This window comes from Salvelinus fontinalis, chromosome 1, assembly GCF_029448725.1.
Source record: "Salvelinus fontinalis isolate EN_2023a chromosome 1, ASM2944872v1, whole genome shotgun sequence".
Taxonomy (NCBI): domain Eukaryota; kingdom Metazoa; phylum Chordata; class Actinopteri; order Salmoniformes; family Salmonidae; genus Salvelinus; species Salvelinus fontinalis.
In genome coordinates this window covers 8,553,700-8,572,915 of record NC_074665.1, presented here as the reverse complement: position 1 = coordinate 8,572,915, position 19,216 = coordinate 8,553,700, and the positions used below count along the sequence as shown (strand labels likewise).

Sequence of the window (19,216 nt, the reverse complement as noted above, 5' to 3'; positions counted from 1 at the left end):
ACTACCTCAGTTTGCTCCTAACCACCTCAGTTTGCTCCTAACTACCTCCATTTGCTCCTAACTACCTCAGTTTGCTCCTAACCACCTCAGTTTGCTCCTAACTACCTCAGTTTGCTCCTAACCACCTCAGTTTGCTCCTAACTACCTCAGTTTACTCCTAACCACCTCAGTTTGCTCCTAATTACCTCAGTTTGCTCCTAATTATCTCAGTTTGCTCCTAACTACCTCCATTTGCTCCTAACTACCTCAGTTTGCTCCTAACCACCTCAGTTTGCTCCTAACTACCTCAGTTTGCTCCTAACTACCTCAGTTTGCTCCTAACTACCTCAGTTTGCTCCTAACTACCTCAGTTTGCTCCTAATTACCTCAGTTTGCTCCTAACTACCTCAGTTTGCGCCTAACTACCTCAGTTTGCTCCTAATTACCTCAGTTTGCTCCTAACTACCTCCGTTTGCTCCTAACCACCTCAGTTTGCTCCTAACTACCTCCGTTTGCTCCTAACTACCTCAGTTTACTCCTAACTACCTCAGTTTGCTCCTAACTACCTCAGTTTGCTCCTAACTACCTCAGTTTGCTCCTAACTACCTCAGTTTGCTCCTAACTACCTCAGTTTGCTCCTAACTTCCTCAGTTTGCTCCTAACTACCTCAGGTTGCTCCTAAGCGTTCTAAACTAGACCACTGATTATCTTACTTTGATCTTCAAGTAATCAATATAGTCTCATCCATTACCTGTCTCTCTCTCCTCAACATGTTGTTGTTTACCTGGTGGCTATGATCTCTGAACCTGGCTATCCACTGCTACCAAAACTCAACTCGTCCTGCAGACAACCCTCACCTCCTCCACCCCTCTGCGCCCCCGGACCTGACAGCCACAGCGTGTACCTTCAGGGATCCTCTCTTCTCCCTGCAGCAGGGTGCCAATGATGGTCACCACAAGATCCCCATGACAACGTCTCCCCTGCTGGACCCCCTGCCCAGCCTCAAGATCAAGGTGTGTGTGTGTGTGTGTGTGTGTGTGTGTGTGTGTGTGTGTGTGTGTGTGTGCGTGCGTGCGTGCGTGCGTGCGTGCGTGCGAATTCAGGTCAATCAACGTGCGTGCGTGCGTGCGTGCGTGCGTGTGTGTAAATTCAGGTCAATCAAATGTATTTATAAAGCCATTTTTACATCAGCAAAGTGCTTTAGACCCCAAGCAGAAGCAGAGTGGCTTAGAAAAACATCTTGACATTTTATGGTATAATAGAGATATTTGATGTATGTATGGTGTTTGATGTATGGTGTGTGGTGTATTGTTATATGGTGTATGGTGTATGGTGTATGGTGTGTGGTGTATGGTTATATGGTGTATGGTGTTTGGTGTATGCTGTGTGGTGTATGGTTATATGGTGTATGGTGTTTGGTGTATGCTGTATGGTGTATGGTTATATGGTGTATGGTGTTTGGTGTATGCTGTGTGGTGTATGGTTATATGGTGTATGGTGTTTGGTGTATGCTGTATGGTGTATGGTTATATGGTGTATGTTGTTTGGTGTATGGGGTTTGATGTATGGTGTTTGATGTTTGATGTATAGTGTATGGTTATATGGTTGTATGGTGTATGGTGTATGGTTATATGGTAGTGTTTGGTTATATGGTGTTTGGTATATGGTGTATGGTATATGGTGTATGATGTTTGGTGTTTGATGTATGGTGTGTGGTGTATGGTGTATGGTGTGTGGTGTTTGGTGTATGGTGTTTGGTGTTTGATGTATGGTGTGTGGTGTTTGGTGTTTGATGTATGGTGTGTGGTGTATGGTTATATGTTGTATGGTGTTTGGTGTTTGATGTATGGTGTATGATGTATGGTGTATGGTGTTTGCTGTTTGGTTGGTGTATGGTTTATGGTGTAGGGTTGGTGTTTATTGTATGGTGTATGGTTGGTGTTTGGTGTATGGTTGGTGTATGGTGTATGGTTGGTGTTTGGTGTATGGTTGGTGTTTTAGGCGTAGGGTGTAAGGTGTATGGTTGGTGTATGGTGTTTGGTGTATGGTGTATGGTTGGTGTGTGGTGTTTGGTGTATGGTTGGTGTTTTTTTGGTGTATCGTGTAAGGTGTATGGTGTATGGTTTGTGTATGGTGTTTGGTGTATGGTTGGTGTTTGGTGTATGGTGTATGGTTGGTGTTTGGTGTATGGTGTATTGTATATGGTTAGTTTTTGGTGTATGTTGGGTGGTGTTTGGTGTATGGTTGGTGTATGGTGTATTGTATATGGTTAGTTTTTGGTGTGTGGTGGGTGGGGGTTGGGGTTTGGTTGGTGTATGGTGTATGGCTGGTGTATGGTTGGTGTTTGGTGTATGGTTGGTGTATGGTGTGTGTTGGTGTTTGGTGTATGGTGTGTGTTGGTGTTTGGTGTATGGTGTATGGTGTATGGTTGGTGTATGGTTGGTGTTTGGTGTATGGTTGGTGTATGGTGTGTGTTGGTGTTTGGTGTATGGTGTATGGTTGGTGTTTGGTGTATGGTTGGTGTATGGTGTATGGTTGGTGTATGGTGTATGGTTGGTGTTTGGTGTTTGGTGTATGGTTGGTATTTGGTGTATGGTTTGTTTATGGTTGGTGTATGGTGTATGGTTGGTGTAAGTTGTATGGTTGGTGTATGGTGTTTGTTAAATCGTGTATATGGTGTATGTTTGGTGTTTAGTGTATGGTGTATGGTTGGTGTTTGGTGTGTGGTGAATATGTGTGTGGTGTGTGGTGTATGTTTGGTGTATAGTGTGTGGTGTATGTTTGGTGTATGATGAATGGTGTGTGGTGTATGTTTGGTGTATATTTGTAAACTCATACAAATGAAAAGAAGATAGCCATTTTGATTTAATACATTTAATATTATTTAGCCAACGTTAATAACTTCTTAGGGCTGCAATCCGGTTAACGGGATCGATATGACAACAGCCAGTGAAAGTGCAGGGCGCCAAATTCAACAAAAGTCAGAAATAGCATTATAAATCTTCACTTACCTTTGCTTCGTCAGAATGCACTCCCAGGACTCCCACTTCCACAAGAAATGTTTGTTTTGTTCGGTAATGTCCATCATTTATGTCCAAATAGCTATTTTTGTTAGCGCGTTTGGTAAACAAATCCAAAGTCACGATGCGCGTTCACTAAAAGCAGATGAAATGTCAAAAAGTTCCGTAACAGTCAGTAGAAACATGTCAAACGACGTATTGAATCAATCTTTAGGATGTTTTTAACATAAATCTTCAATAATATTCCAACCGGAGAATTCCTTTGTCTTCAGAAGTGCGATGGAACAGAGCTCGCTCTGTACTGTGAATGAAACATGAATGAGTGAATGTACTGTGAATGAAACATGAATGAGTGAATGTACTGTGAATGAAACATGAATGAGTGAATATACTGTGAATTAAACATGAATGAGTGAATGTACTGTAAATGAAACATGAATGAAGGAATGTATTGTGAATGAAACATGAATGAGTGAATGTACTGTGAATGAAATAGATTCAAATGGTAATACAGTACTTTACTTACAGCCTGTTTCAGCATTTATAATGTCCTCTTTTAAGGCTTATAATATAATATTTAATATTTATTATTTAATATATAATATTTATAATATATACTGAACAAAAATATAAACGCAACATGTAAAGTGTTGATCCCTGTAACGGCTTTCCTCCTCCTCTTCATCGAACCAAAATGCAGCGGAGTTGTTAGACATGATTTATTAAAGGAAAAAAACACGAACTCAACTAATACACTAACAAAACAAATAAACGGTGTAGACAGATCTGAACGAAGGACTCACATAACACACTAGAACGCACGAACAGGGAAAAAAGCCTACACATAAAAAACACTGAACAAACAAACCGAAACCAGTCCCGTGTGGCGTAAGGACATACACAGACACAGGAGACAATCACCCACAACGAACACTGTGAAAACACCTACCTAAATATGACTCTTAATTAGAGGAACGCCAAACACCTGCCTCTAATTAAGAGCCATACCAGGCAACCCAATAAACCAACATAGAAACAGAAAACATAGAATGCCCATCCAACCTCACGTCCTGACCAACTAACACACATAACAACTAACAGAAATAGGTCAGGAACGTGACAATCCCAGGTTTCATGAAATTAAAGATCTCAGAACTGTTTTATTCTCATTGCTGCCCAGTCATGTGAAATCCATAGATTAGGGCTGAATTAATTAATTTCAATCGAATGACTTCTTTATATTAACTGTAACTCAGTAAAATCGTGTAAATAGTTGCGTGTATATTTTTTGTTCAGCTTATGTTTTGTTTTTTTCTAAAATAAAGGTGTACAACTCATCCAACCTGTCATCCCTGGAGTTACCAGCAGAGGGCCACAGCGACCCTGAGATCCTCAGCCTGAAACATGTTGGCATGGGGGTCACCATGGTACGGGACAGGTAAGATACACACACAGACACACCATCCCCAACACAGTTATACACGCAACAGTTTATATTGACTGCTATGTGTGTGTAGTAAAACTTGGAACTTGAATGTGACCTTGACAGAGACGGGCATCATACACTGTCCAGAGAGCCTGGCCACAGCACCTCCGTTACCCTGGGCAACCTGGGGGGACGCCTTACCATCCCTAACACAGGTGGGCTACACACAGTCATATCATACACACACACACACACACACACACACACACACACACACACACACACACACACACACACACACACACACACACACACACACACACACTCATGTAACACACACACACTATCACACACACACACACACACACACACACTCATGTAACACACGCACACACACACACACACACACACACACACACACACACACACACACACACACACACACACACACACACACACTCATGTAACACACTATCACACACTATCACACACACACACACACAGACACACACACACACACACACACACACACACACACACACACACACACACACATGTAACACACTATCACACACTATCACACACTATCACACACACACACACACACACACACACACGCACACGCACACGCACACACACACACACACACACACACACACACACACACACACACACTCATGTAACACACTATCACACTATCACACACACACACACACACACACACACACTCATGTAACACACTATCACACACTATCACAAACAAACACACACACAAACACACACACTCATGTAACACACTATCATACACACACACACTCATGTAACACACTGTCATATATACACACACAGGTGACACACTGAATCACACAAAGACAGGCTACACACTCACATACACACACCTAATGAATCACTCACAAACATAATCATCGCACACACATACGCAGGTAAACGGCTACACACCTAATTATTCTCTCACAAACAGGTAACAACCTACTAACCACACACACAGAAGCTATTAACTAATAACTTCTCAACCTCTCTCTCTTTCCCTCGCTCTTCTCTTTCTCTCTCTCTCCTCTATGTCTGTCTCTCTCTCTTTCCCCCTCTCTCTCTCTCTCCTTTCTCTCCTCTCTCTCTCTCTGTCTTTCTCTCCTCTCTCTTTCCCTCTCTCTCTCTCTCATTCTCCTCTCCCTCAATCTCTCTCTTTCTCTTTCTTTCCTCTGTCTCTCCTTCTATTTATTTCCTCTGTCTTTCTCTCCTCTCTCCTCCCCGCTCTCTCTCTCTCTCCTCTCTCCCCTATCTCTCCTCCCCTCTCCCCTCTCTCTCTCTCTCTTTCTCTCTCCTCTCCTCTCCTTCCCTCTCTCCTCTCTCTCTCTCCTCTCTCCCCTCTCTCTCCTCCCCTCTCCTCGCTCTCTCTCTCCTCCCCTCTCCTCGCTCTCTCTCCTCTCTCTCCTCTCCCCTCGCTCTCCTCCCCTCTCCTCTCTCTCTTCTCTCTCTCCTCTCCTCTCCTCTCTCCCCTCTCTCTCCTCTCTCTCCTCTCTCTCCTCTCCTCTCCACTCTCTCTCTCTCCTCTCTTCTCTTTCTCCTCTCCTCCTCTCCTCTCCTCCCCTCTCTCCTCTCTCTCTTTCCTTTCTCTCCTCTCTCTCTCTCTCCTCTCTCCTCTCTCTCTCCTCTCTTCTCTTTCTCCTCTCCTCCTCTCCTCTCCTCTCCTCCCCTCTCTCTTCTCTCTCTCTCCTCTCTCCCCTCTCACCTCTCTCCCCTCTCTCCTCTCTCTCTCTCCTCCTCTCTCCCCTCTCTCTCCTCGCTCCTCCTCTCTCCCTTCTCTCTCCTCCCCTCTCCTCTCTCCTCCTCTCTCCCTTCTCTCTCCTCCCCTCTCCTCTCTCTCTCTCTCTCCTCTCTCTTCTCTCCTCTCTCTCCTCTCTCTCCAGGTGTGAGTCTGTTGGTTCCATCAGGTACTATTCCTCAGGGGAAGTTCTATGAGATCTACCTCACCATCAACAAGTGGGAGAAAACCACGTAAGTAAACTAGACTCGTCCAAGGTAACCCACACACACACACACACACACACACACACACACACACACACACACACACACACACACACACACACACACACACCTACACACACACACACACACACACACACACACACACACAGTTTTTTCCCTAGGTCACGATAGTCAGAAAAGCAATAAAATGAATCACTTACCTTTGATCATCTTCGGATGTTTCCACTCACGAGACTCCCAGTTACACAACAAATGTTATTTTTGTCACAAAAAAACGCCATTTGGGTTGCGCATTATGTTGAGAAAACAAAAGTCGTGTTCCGTTCAACAAATTCCAAAAAGTATCCGTAATGGTCGTAGAAACATGTCAAATGTTTTTTATAATCAATCCTCAGGTTGTTTTTACCAAACATAATGGCTTATATTTCAACCGGACCATAACCTATTCTTTAATAGAGAAACGGAAAATGGGGCGCCCCTCTGTCACGCGCAGGAAATATTCAGAGGACACCGGACTACTTTTGGAAAATGTCGCTCATTTTTCAAAAATAAAAGCCTGAAACTATGTCTAAAGCCTGGGCACAGCCTGAGGAAGCCATTGGAAAAGGAATCTGGTTGATACCCCTTTAAATGGAGGTTAGACGGGCCAGGGAACACCGATTGTTTTTTTAAATATCACTTCCGGGTTACATTTTCTCAGGTTTTCGCTTGCAGAATAAGTATTGTTATACTCACAGACAATATTTTGACCGTTTTGGAAACTTTGGAGTGTTTTCTATCCTAATCTGTAAATTATATGCATATTCTACGATCTGGGCCAGAGAAAATGTCCGTTTACGTTGACCCCTAGCGTTAAGAAGTTAAAGTACTACTTACGTCGTTTTTGGGGGGGTATCTGTACTTTACTTTACTATTTATATTTTTGACAACTTTTACTTTTTACTCCGTACATTTTCCCTGACAACCAAAAAGTACTTGTTACATTTTGATAGGAAAATGGTCAAATTCACACACTTATCAAGAAAACATCCTTGGTCATCCCTTCTGCCTCTGATCTGACTTAAGTATGACGTTTGAGTCGTTTTTTCCTACCACTGATTTTCAGTTCATAAGTTCTCTGTGACATGTTCACTCTAAAGTACTGTTGATCAGCTTTGACCCTGTCCCGTTAGGCTAGGCTATGCTAGTCAGCTTTTTTGATGAGGAGGATCCCGGATCCGGGAGAGAGAAGCGGTAGTGACATTATGCTTGCAGTCTCTCTACGATCAGGCCATCTCAAATGTCGATATCCAATCTAGTTGCTGGTGGTATGGTAAAGTAAACAATCATTTAAAAAGGACACTGGTATTCTTGTCTCTGAGTGTCTTCAAGGTTACTGTCAGAGGTCATGGATGAGACAGTGTTATTAACATGTTATTACTATGTGTTATTAACATGTTATTACTATGTGTTATTAACATGTTATTACTATGTGTGTTATTAACATGTTATTACTATGTGTTATTAACATGTTATTACTATGTGTTATTAACATGTTATTACTATGTGTTATTAACATGTTATTACTATGTGTGTTATTAACATGTTATTACTGTGTGTTATTAACATGTTATTACTATGTGTTATTAACATGTTATTACTATGTGTTATTGCAGGTTGCCGTCGGAGGGCAGTCAGACAGTGCTGAGCCCAGTGGTGAGCTGTGGTCCATCAGGCATGCTACTGAGTCGACCTGTGGTCCTCACTCTGCCACACTGTGCCCAGCTAGATACCCCAACACCAGACTGGACCCTCACCCTCAAGACACAGACACACCAAGGGGCATGGGAGGTAAGACATGGGAAGGGAGAGAGAGAAGGAAGGGGCCAGGGGAGGAGGAGAGACAGAGAGGAGGGAAGACGAGAGAGAGAGAAGGAAGGGGCCAGGGGAGAAGGAGTACAGAGAGAAGGAGGGGAGAAGAGAGAGAGAAGGAGGAGGGAGGAGAGACGTAAGGGGCCAGGGGAGGAGGAGAGACAGAGAGGAGGGAAGAAGAGAGAGAGAAGGAGGGAAGAAGAGAGTGACAAGGACGGGAGGGAAGAAGACAGACAGACAGAGAGGGGTAGGAGAAGAAGCATGGGAGGTGAGGAGAGGAGTAGGGGAGGGAGAGAGAGGGAGATACCTAGTCAGTTGTACAACTGAATGCATTCAACTGAAATGTGTCTTCTGCATTTAACCCCTCTGAATCAGAGAGGTGCGGGGAACAGTGGGTTAACTGCCTTGCTCAATGGGCAGAACGACTGATTTTTTACCTTGTCAGCTCGGGGATTCAATCCAGCAACCTTTTTGGTTACTGGCCCAACGCTCTAACCGCTAGGCTACCTGGCACCAGAGTAGGAAACAGTTGAGAAAATGTGCTGTAGACTAGAGATGATGTAATAGGGTCGAAGGTCATAATCAGAAATAAAGTGTGAGATTTAAAATGAGAAGTTGGAACATGATCTGGACAGGTCACCTCTGCTGTCTCTACTGGGCTAGATGACAGGTCACCTCTACTGTCTCTACCGGGCTAGATGACAGGTCACCTCTACTGTCTCTACCTGGCTGGATGACAGGTCACCTCTACTGTCTCTACCGGGCTGGATGACAGGTCACCTCTGCTGTCTCTACCTGGCTGGATGACAGGTCACCTCTACTGTCTCTACCGGGCTGGAGGACAGGTCACCTCTACTGTCTCTATTGGGCTGGATGACAGGTCACCTCTACTGTCTCTACCTGGCTGGATGACAGGTCACCTCTGTTGTCTCTACTGGGCTGGAGGACAGGTCACCTCTACTGTCTCTATTGGGCTGGATGACAGGTCACCTCTACTGTCTCTACTGGGCTGGATGACAGGTCACCTCTGCTGTCTCTATTGGGCTGGATGACAGGTCACCTCTACTGTCTCTACCGGGCTGGAGGACAGGTCACCTCTGCTGTCTCTACTGGGCTGGAGGACAGGTCACCTCTACTGTCTCTACCGAGCTGGATGACAGGTCACCTCTACTGTCTCTACTGGGCTAGATGACAGGTCACCTCTGCTGTCTCTACTGGGCTGGATGACAGGTCACCTCTACTGTCTCTACCGGGCTAGATGACAGGTCACCTCTGCTGTCTCTACCAGGCTGGATGACAGGTCACCTCTACTGTCTCTACCGGGCTGGATTCATTTCTGTGTCCTATACTGTCCTAAAACTGTACTCACTTTAATTGAATTCTTCTTTACCTTGATGCCAGAATAGATTATGTAAATGTTTATGTCCAGAAGTCCAGTCCCCAGTCAGTTCTTTAATCCCTTCTACTCTGCACTACCTCTATCCTGCCACTAGGAGGTGCTGACGGTGGGAGAGGAGAGTCTATCGTCCCCCTGCTACCTCCAGCTAGAGGAGTCTAACTGTCACGTGGTGATGGAGCAGTTGGGGACCTACGGTCTAGTGGGCCAGTCCTGCCCTCCCCAGCCCGCCTGTAAGAGGCTACAGCTGGCCCTGTTCGCCCCCAGAGCCCCCTGTCTCTCTCTGGATTACATCCTGAGGATTTACTGCACACAGGACACACCACACGCCCTGAAGGTAGGGCTGTCTGTCTGGTTCTCTGGCTGTCTGTCTGGTTCTCTGGCTGTCTGTTTATATGTCTGTCTGGTTCTCTGGCTGTCTTGTCTGGTTCTCTGGCTGTCTGTTTATATATCTGTCTGGTTCTCTGGCTGTCTTGTCTGGTTCTCTGGCTGTCTGTTTCTATGTCTGTCTGGTTCTCTGGCTGTCTTGTCTGGTTCTCGATCTGTCTGGTTCTATGTATTTCTGTTTCTATATATGTCTGGTTTTCTGGCTGTCTGGTTCTATGTATTTCTGTTTCTATATCTGTCTGGTTCTCTGGCTGTCTGGTTCTATGTCTTTCTGTTTCTATATCTGTCTGGTTCTCTGGCTGTCTGGTTCTATGTATTTCTGTTTCTTTGTCTTTCTGGTTCTCTGGCTGTCTTTCTGGTTCTATGTCTGCCTGGTTCTATGTCTGTCTGTTTCTTTGTCTTTCTGGTTCTCTGGCTGTCTTTCTGGTTCTATGTCTGCCTGGTTCTATGTCTGTCTGTTTCTATGTCTGTCTGGTTCTATGTCTGCCTGGTTCTATGTCTGCCTGGGTCTATGTCTGTCTAGTTCTCTGGCTGTCTTTCTTTTTCCATGTCTCTCTTGTTCTATGTCTCTTTTGTTCTATGTCTGTCTGGTTCTATGTCTGTCTGGTTCTTGCCTGCCTGGTTCCATGTCTGTCTGGTTCTATGTCTCTCTGGTTCTATGTCTCTCTGGTTATATGTCTTTCTGGTTCTATGTCTTTCTGGTTCTATGTCTGTCTGGTTCTATGTCTGTCTGGTTCTATGTCTTTCTGGTTCTATGTCTTTCTGGTTCTAGGCCTATCTATATGTCTGTCCTGCCTGTGTCTTCACCCCCTTTTCTCTCTGTGTGTCTCTCTCTCTACCTTTCTCCTACCTCTCTCTCTCTGTCTCTGTCTTCATCTTTCTCTCTGTCTCTCTCTGCTTCTCCCTCTCTGTCTCTGTCTCTCTCTCCTTCTGTCTCTGTCTCTCTCTACCTCTCTCTGCCTCTCCCTCTCTGTCGCTCTCTCCCTCTGTCTCTCTCTCTACCTCTCTCTGCCTCTCCCTCTCTCCCTCTCTCTCTCTACCTCTCTCTGCCTCTCCCTCTCTCCCTCTCTCTCTCTACCTCTCTCTTTGCCTCTCCCTCTCTGTCTCTCTCTCTCTCTCTACCTCTCTCTGCCTCTCCCTCTCTACCTCTCTCTCTCTACCTCTCTCTCTCTCTACCTCTCTCCCTGCCTCTCCCTCTCTGTCTCTGTCTATCTCTCTCTGTAGGAGGTGTTGGAGTTGGAGAGGAGTCTAGGGGGGGTGTTGCTGGAGGACCCTAAACCCCTGCTGTTTAAAGATAGCTACCACAACTTGCGTCTGTCCATCCATGACATCCCTCACTCGCAATGGAGAAGCAAACTACTGGCCAAGTACCAGGTCAGACACACACACACACGCTCTCTCTCTCACACACACACACACACACACACACACACACACACACACACACACACACACACACACACACACACACACACACACACACACACACACACACACACACACTAATGTAATATAATGTTTTCCTCAAGAGATTTCGTTCTACCACATCTGAAGTGATAGTCGGAGACTCCACATTAATGCTCATGATTTTGGAATGAGATGTTCGGCGAGCAGGTGTCCACATCCTGTTGGGTCATTGAGTCTAGAGAATATGTCTATTTAGCCAATCGATACATGTCTTCCCCCAGGAGATTCCATTCTACCACATCTGGAGTGGTGGTCAGAGACCCCTTCACTGTACCTTCAACCTCGAGAGAGGCAGCCTGGCAGTGTCTCAGCTCACCTGTAAGATCTGTGTCAGACAGGTGGAAGGAGAGGGACAGATCTTCCAACTGCACACAGACATACAGGAGGTAACAGGGGGAAGGGTTTCACTGTAACACACAGACATACAGGAGGTAACAGGGGGAAGGGTTTCACTGTAACACATAGACATACAGGAGGTAACAAGGGGAAGGGTTTCACTGTAACACACAGACAGGTTGAAAGAGAGGGACAGATCTTCCAACTACACACTGACATACAGGAGGTAACAGGGGGAAGGGTTTCACTGTAACACACAGACATACAGGAGGTAACAGGGGGAAGGGTTTCACTGTAACACACAGACAGGTGAAAGGAGAGGGACAGATCTTCCAACTACACACAGACATACAGGAGGTAACAGGGGGAAGGGTTTCACTGTAACACACTGACATACAGGAGGTAACAGGGGGAAGGGTTTCACTGTAACACACAGACATACAGGAGGTAACAGGGGGAAGGGTTTCACTGTAACACACAGTCATACAGGAAGTAACAGGGGGAAGGGTTTCACTGTAACACACAGACATACAGGAGGTAACAGGGGGAAGGGTTTCACTGTAACACACAGACAGGTGGAAGGCGAGGGACAGATCTTCCAACTACACACAGACATACAGGAGGTAACAGGGGGAAGGGTTTCACTGTAACACACAGACAGGTGGAAGGAGAGGGACAGATCTTCCAACTACACACTGACATACAGGAGGTAACAGGGGGAAGGGTTTCACTGTAACACACTGACATACAGGAGGTAACAGGGGGAAGGGTTTCACTGTAACACACAGACATACAGGAGGTAACAGGGGGAAGAGCTTCACTGTAACACACAGTCATACAGGAGGTAACAGGGGGAAGGGTTTCACTGTAACACACAGTCATACAGGAGGTAACGGGGGGAAGGGTTTCACTGTAACACACTGACAGGTGGAAGGAGAGGGACAGATCTACCAGCTGCACACTGACATACAGGAGGTAACAGGGGGAAGGGTTTCACTGTAACACACAGACATACAGGAGGTAACAGGGGGAAGGGTTTCACTGTAACACACAGACAGGTGAAAGGAGAGGGACAGATCTTCCAACTACACACTGACATACAGGAGGTAACAGGGGGAAGGGTTTCACTGTAACACACTGACATACAGGAGGTAACAGGGGGAAGGGTTTCACTGTAACACACAGACATACAGGAGGTAACAGGGGGAAGGGTTTCACTGTAACACACAGTCATACAGGAGGTAACAGGGGGAAGGGTTTCACTGTAACACACAGACATACAGGAGGTAACAGGGGGAAGGGTTTCACTGTAACACACAGACAGGTGGAAGGCGAGGGACAGATCTTCCAACTACACACAGACATACAGGAGGTAACAGGGGGAAGGGTTTCACTGTAACACACAGACAGGTGGAAGGAGAGGGACAGATCTTCCAACTACACACTGACATACAGGAGGTAACAGGGGGAAGGGTTTCACTGTAACACACTGACATACAGGAGGTAACAGGGGGAAGGGTTTCACTGTAACACACAGACATACAGGAGGTAACAGGGGGAAGAGTTTCACTGTAACACACAGTCATACAGGAGGTAACAGGGGGAAGGGTTTCACTGTAACACACAGTCATACAGGAGGTAACGGGGGGAAGGGTTTCACTGTAACACACTGACAGGTGGAAGGAGAGGGACAGATCTACCAGCTGCACACTGACATACAGGAGGTAACAGGGGGAAGGGTTTCACTGTAACACACAGACAGGTGGAAGGAGAGGGACAGATCTTCCAGCTACACACAGACATACAGGAGGTAACAGGGGGAAGGGTTTCACTGTAACACACAGTCATACAGGAAGTACATGTTACAATCAGACAGCACATTTCACACTTGTCATTCTAAAGTGGGAGAATACCAACCCTTTCCCAGGGCTTAGCCGGCCCTGGGGACTTTTTGGAGATAGCCAATGACTGTGTTCCGTTATGTCATTTAATTTTGAATTTTCTACTCCAGAAAAGTAGCAGTTGGTTTCAGTTAGCAGAAGCTTGTGTGAAGAGAAGCGAAGCTAGCCTCGGGCTAGTATTAACCCAGGGTTAACGATAGCCCTGGGCTAAGTACATGTCAAAGCTCTTGAGTCAGCTTTGTCCTGGATCCTAACTGCTGTCTCTCTCCATCCACCCATCCTCTCTCTACCTCCAGAGCCTCCCGCCCTGCTTCCCCCTCCCCTCCGTGGGTACCTGCCTGCCCTCCTCCCAGGCGGGACCCTATGCCTTCCGTCTGCCCACCTCCATACGACAGAAGATCTGTGCCAGTCTGGACGTCCCCAGCGCCCGCGGCTGTGACTGGAGACTGCTGGCACACAGCCTGGGCTTCGACAGGTGACAGCGAGAGATAAAGAGGGGAAGAGCGAGAGATAGAGGGGGGAGAGAGAGAGGGGAGGGAGAGCAAGAGACAGAGGGGGAGAGTGTGAGATAGAGGGGGGAGAGAGAGAGGGGAGGGAGAGCGAGAGATAGGGGGGAGCGAGAGATAGGGGGGAGGAAAGAGCGAGAGACGGAGTGGGGAGAGAGCGAGAGATAGAGGGGGGAGAGAGTGTGAGATAGAGATAGATGCGAGAGATAGAGGGGGGAGAAGAGAGTGTGAGATAGTGATAGAGGGGAGAGAGAGTGGGCGATAGAGATAGAGGGGAGAGAGAGTGGGAGATAGAGATAGAGGGGAGAGAGAGTGGGAGATAGAGATAGAGGGGAGAGAGAGAGTGGGAGATAGAGATAGAGGGGAGAGAGAGTGGGAGATAGAGATAGAGGGGAGAGAGAGTGGGAGATAGAGATAGAGGGGAGAGAGAGTGTGAGATAGTGATATATGCGAGAGATAGAGGGGGAGTGAGTGGGAGATAGAGATAGAGGGGGTAGAGAGAGTGGGAGATAGAGATAGAGGGGAGAGAGAGTGGGAGATAGAGGGGAGATAGAGATAGAGGGGGGAGAGTGTGGGAGATAGAGGGGAGAGAGAGTGGGAGATAGAGGGGAGAGAGAGTGGGAGATAGAGGGGAGAGAGAGTGGGAGATAGAGATAGAGGGGAGAGAGAGAGTGGGAGATAGAGGGGAGAGAGAGAGTGGGAGATAGAGATAGAGGGGAGAGAGAGTGTGGGAGATAGAGGGGAGAGAGAGAGTGGGAGATAGAGATAGAGGGGAGAGAGAGTGGGAGATAGAGGGGAGATAGAGATAGAGGGGGGAGAGTGTGGGAGATAGAGGGGAGAGAGAGAGTGGGAGATAGAGATAGAGGGGAGAGAGAGTGGGAGATAGAGGGGAGATAGAGATAGAGGGGGGAGAGTGTGGGAGATAGAGGGGAGAGAGAGAGTGGGAGATAGAGATAGAGGGGAGAGAGAGTGGGAGATAGAGGGGAGATAGAGATAGAGGGGGGAGAGTGTGGGAGATAGAGGGGAGAGAGAGAGTGGGAGATAGAGATAGAGGGGAGATAGAGATAGAGGGGGGAGAGTGTGGGAGATAGAGGGAGGGTGCTCGTGCAGGCTGTGTTTATAATTACATTCTATCTGCATGTTAATTAAGGAGAGAATAATTATGACCTTTGTTATTCTGTCCACATGTGCTGTCGTTAACGTCTCTCCCTCCTCCCCCCTACCCCCCCCCCCCTCCCTCTCTCTCACTCCCTCCCCCTCCCTCCTCCCCTCCCCTCCCCCTCCCTCTCTCTCTCTCCCTCCTCTCTCCCTCCCCCCTCCCTCTCTCTCTCTCTCTCCCTCCTCTTTCCCTCCCCCCTCCCTCTCCCTCCCCCCTCCCTCTCTCTCTCTCTCCCTCCCTCCCTCCCTCCCTCCTCTCCCTCTCTCCTCCCTCCCTCCCTCCCTCCCTCCCTCCTCTCTCTCTCTCTCTCTCCCTCCCTCCCTCCCTCCCTCCTCTCCCTCTCTCCTCCCTCCCTCCCTCCCTCCTCTCTCCCTCTCTCCTCCCTCCCTCCCTCCCTCCCTCCCTCCCTCCCTCCCTCAGGTATCTCAACTACTTTGCAACAAAGCCCAGCCCCACAGGTGTTCTGTTGGACCTATGGGAGGCCAGTCACCAAGGCGATGCGGACCTGGTGTCCCTAGCGACCGCTCTCGAGGAGATGGGCAAAAGTGAGGTTCTGGTTGTCATGGCGACAGACGGCGATTGCTGATTGGTCAAAGAAAAAGGAGACAGAGGGGGGAAAAAGTAGGGGGGGGGGGATCTTGTCATCGTAAAGAAATAAATTCAATACACCAATACTTGCCTATGGACACGAAAACTTGCCCAGCCCTTCTGCACTACAGACTCCTATGGAAACATGCCCAGTCCACACCTTCTGCATAGACTTAGCACTACAGACTATTAGCTTTCTCTTGCCTGTAATACCTCTGTCCCATGGCCCATCACCTCTCAGTGCCCCCTTCATCAGCCTCTCTATGCCCAGCACACCCACCCCATCCTGGGCTAGCTCTGCTACCAGCTACCCAGGCTCACCTTGAGGCCTAACTCCCCCTCAGCAATGTTGCAGCTCTCCTGGAGAGGAACGATGTTGGTGTGAAATCCTCGGTGGTTTGAACTGTGTTGTTTTAACAGAGCAGAAACAAAGCTGTTTAACTTGTACATGAAACAACCACTGAAGACCTTCAACAATGAAATGTCAAGCACTCATACACTCAAAGTGCACACACACACACACACACACACGCACGCACGCACGCACGCACGCACGCACGCACGCACGCACTCACACACACACACACACACACACACACACACACACACACACACACACACATACACAAACACACGCACACACACGAACACACACACACGAACACACACACACACACAAACACACACACACGAACACACACACACACATACACAAACACACACACACACATACACAAACACACGCACACACACACATACACAAACACACGCACACACACACATACACAAACACACGCACACACACGAACACACAAACACACACACACACAAACACACACACACGAACACACACACACGAACACACACACACACACAAACACACACGCACACACACATACACAAACACACGCACACACACGAACACACACACACGAACACACACACACGAACACACAGACACAGTGAGCAGGCAGAAAGTGGAGATCCGTCTGTCTAAAACCCAACAGTCACAGACACAGACACCCTTACATACACAGTCACAGTTACAGACACAGACACAGTCACAGTTACAGACACAGACACAGTCACCCTTACAGACACAGACACCCTTACAGACACAGACACAGTCACAGTTACAGACACAGTCACAGTTACAGACACAGTCACAGTTACAGACACAGACACAGTCACCCTTACAGACACAGACACCCTTACATACACAGACACAGACACATTTACAGACACAGTCACCCTTACAGACACAGACACCCTTACATACACAGACACAGTCACAGACACAGACACAGTCACAGTTACAGACACGGACACCCTTGCAGACACAGACACAGTCACAGTTACAGACACAGACACAGTCACAGACACAGACACCCTTACAGACACAGACACAGTCACAGTTACAGACACAGACACAGTCACAGTTACAGAGACAGACACCCTTACAGACACAGACACAGTTACAGACACAGACACCCTTACAGACACAGACACAGTTACAGACACAGACACCCTTACAGACACAGACACCCGTACAGACACAGACACAGTTACAGACACAGACACCCTTACAGACACAGTCACAGTTACAGACACAGACACCCTTACAGACACAGACACAGACACCCTTACAGACACAGTCACAGGTACAGAAACCCTTACAGACACAGTTACAGACACAGACACCCTTACAGACACAGACACAGTTACAGACATAGACACAGTTACAAACACAGACACAGTTACAGACACAGTCGCAGTCACAGACACAGTTACAGACACGGTCACAGACACAGTTACAGACACAGTTACAGACACGGTCACAGTTATAGTCACAGACACAGTCACAGACACAGTCACAGACACAGTCACAGACTCATTCCCAGACACAGTTACAGACACAGTCACAGACACCGTCACAGACACAGTTACAGACACAGTCACAGACACAGTCACAGTTACAGACATAGACACAGACACCATTACAGACACAGTTACAGATACAGGTACAGGCACAGCTACAGACACAGACTCATTCTCAGACACAGTTACAGACATAGACACAGACACCATTACAGACACAGTTACATATACATGTACAGACACAGCTACAGACACAGTCACAGACTCATTCTCAGACACAGACAAAGACACCATTACAGACATAGTTACAGATACAGGTACAGACACAGTTACAGACACAGTCACAGACACAGTCACAGGCATAGACACATACACCATTACATACACACTTACAGATACAGGTACAGACACAGCTACAGACACAGTCACAGACTCATTCTCAGACACAGTCACAGTTACAGACATAGACACAGACACCATTACAGACACAGTTACAGATACAGGTACAGACACCATTACAGACACAGTTACAAATACAGGTACAGACACAGTCACAGACACAGAGAGCTGCTGGATGCGGACACAGACACCATTACAGTCACAGTTACAGACACAGGTACAGACACCATTACAGACACACTTACAGATACAGGTACAGACACAGCTACAGACACAGTCACAGACTCATTCTCAGACACAGGCACAGACACCATTACAGACACAGTTACAAATACAGGTACAGACACAGTCACAGACACAGAGAGCTGCTGGATGCGGACACAGACACCATTACAGTCACAGTCACAGACACAGTCACAGTCACAGACACCATTACAGACACAGTCACAGTTACAGATACAGGTACAGACACCGTCACAGTCACAGTCACAGGCACAGACACCATTACAGACACAGTCACAGACACAGACACAGATACAGGTACAGTCACAGACACAGTCACAGTCACAGACACCATTACAGACACAGTCACAGTTACAGATACAGGTACAGACACCGTCACAGACACAGTTACAGATACAGGTACAGACACCATTACAGTCACAGTCACAGACACCATTACAGACACAGACACAGACACAGACACCATTACAGACACAGTTACAGATACAGGTACAGACACAGTTACAGACACAGTCACAGACACAGACACAGACACCATTACAGACACAGTTACAGATACAGGTACAGACACAGCTACAGACACAGAGAGCTGCTGGATGCGGACACAGACACACTTCCATATCCCTTTATACTGACGCGGTTTTCACTGACAAGACAACAATCATATCAG

The 19,216-nt window shown here is 47.2% G+C and overlaps 1 protein-coding gene across 1 annotated transcript in view; it reads left to right on the top strand.

Annotated features, from left to right (window-relative positions):
* Nucleotides 1–16,566, top strand: part of LOC129865547 (netrin receptor UNC5B-b-like) — a 145,331-nt gene extending 128,765 nt beyond the window's left edge. Inside the window, exons 11-20 of the mRNA XM_055938421.1 lie at nucleotides 826–992; nucleotides 4,325–4,437; nucleotides 4,549–4,640; nucleotides 6,354–6,441; nucleotides 8,091–8,265; nucleotides 9,780–10,019; nucleotides 11,294–11,443; nucleotides 11,758–11,922; nucleotides 14,070–14,248; nucleotides 15,859–16,566. Of these exons, the coding sequence (XP_055794396.1) occupies nucleotides 826–992; nucleotides 4,325–4,437; nucleotides 4,549–4,640; nucleotides 6,354–6,441; nucleotides 8,091–8,265; nucleotides 9,780–10,019; nucleotides 11,294–11,443; nucleotides 11,758–11,922; nucleotides 14,070–14,248; nucleotides 15,859–16,024 (1,535 nt within the window). The 3' untranslated portion in view covers nucleotides 16,025–16,566. The remainder of the gene's footprint in view (nucleotides 1–825; nucleotides 993–4,324; nucleotides 4,438–4,548; nucleotides 4,641–6,353; nucleotides 6,442–8,090; nucleotides 8,266–9,779; nucleotides 10,020–11,293; nucleotides 11,444–11,757; nucleotides 11,923–14,069; nucleotides 14,249–15,858) is intronic.
* The last annotated feature ends 2,650 nt before the right edge of the window (nucleotides 16,567–19,216 follow it).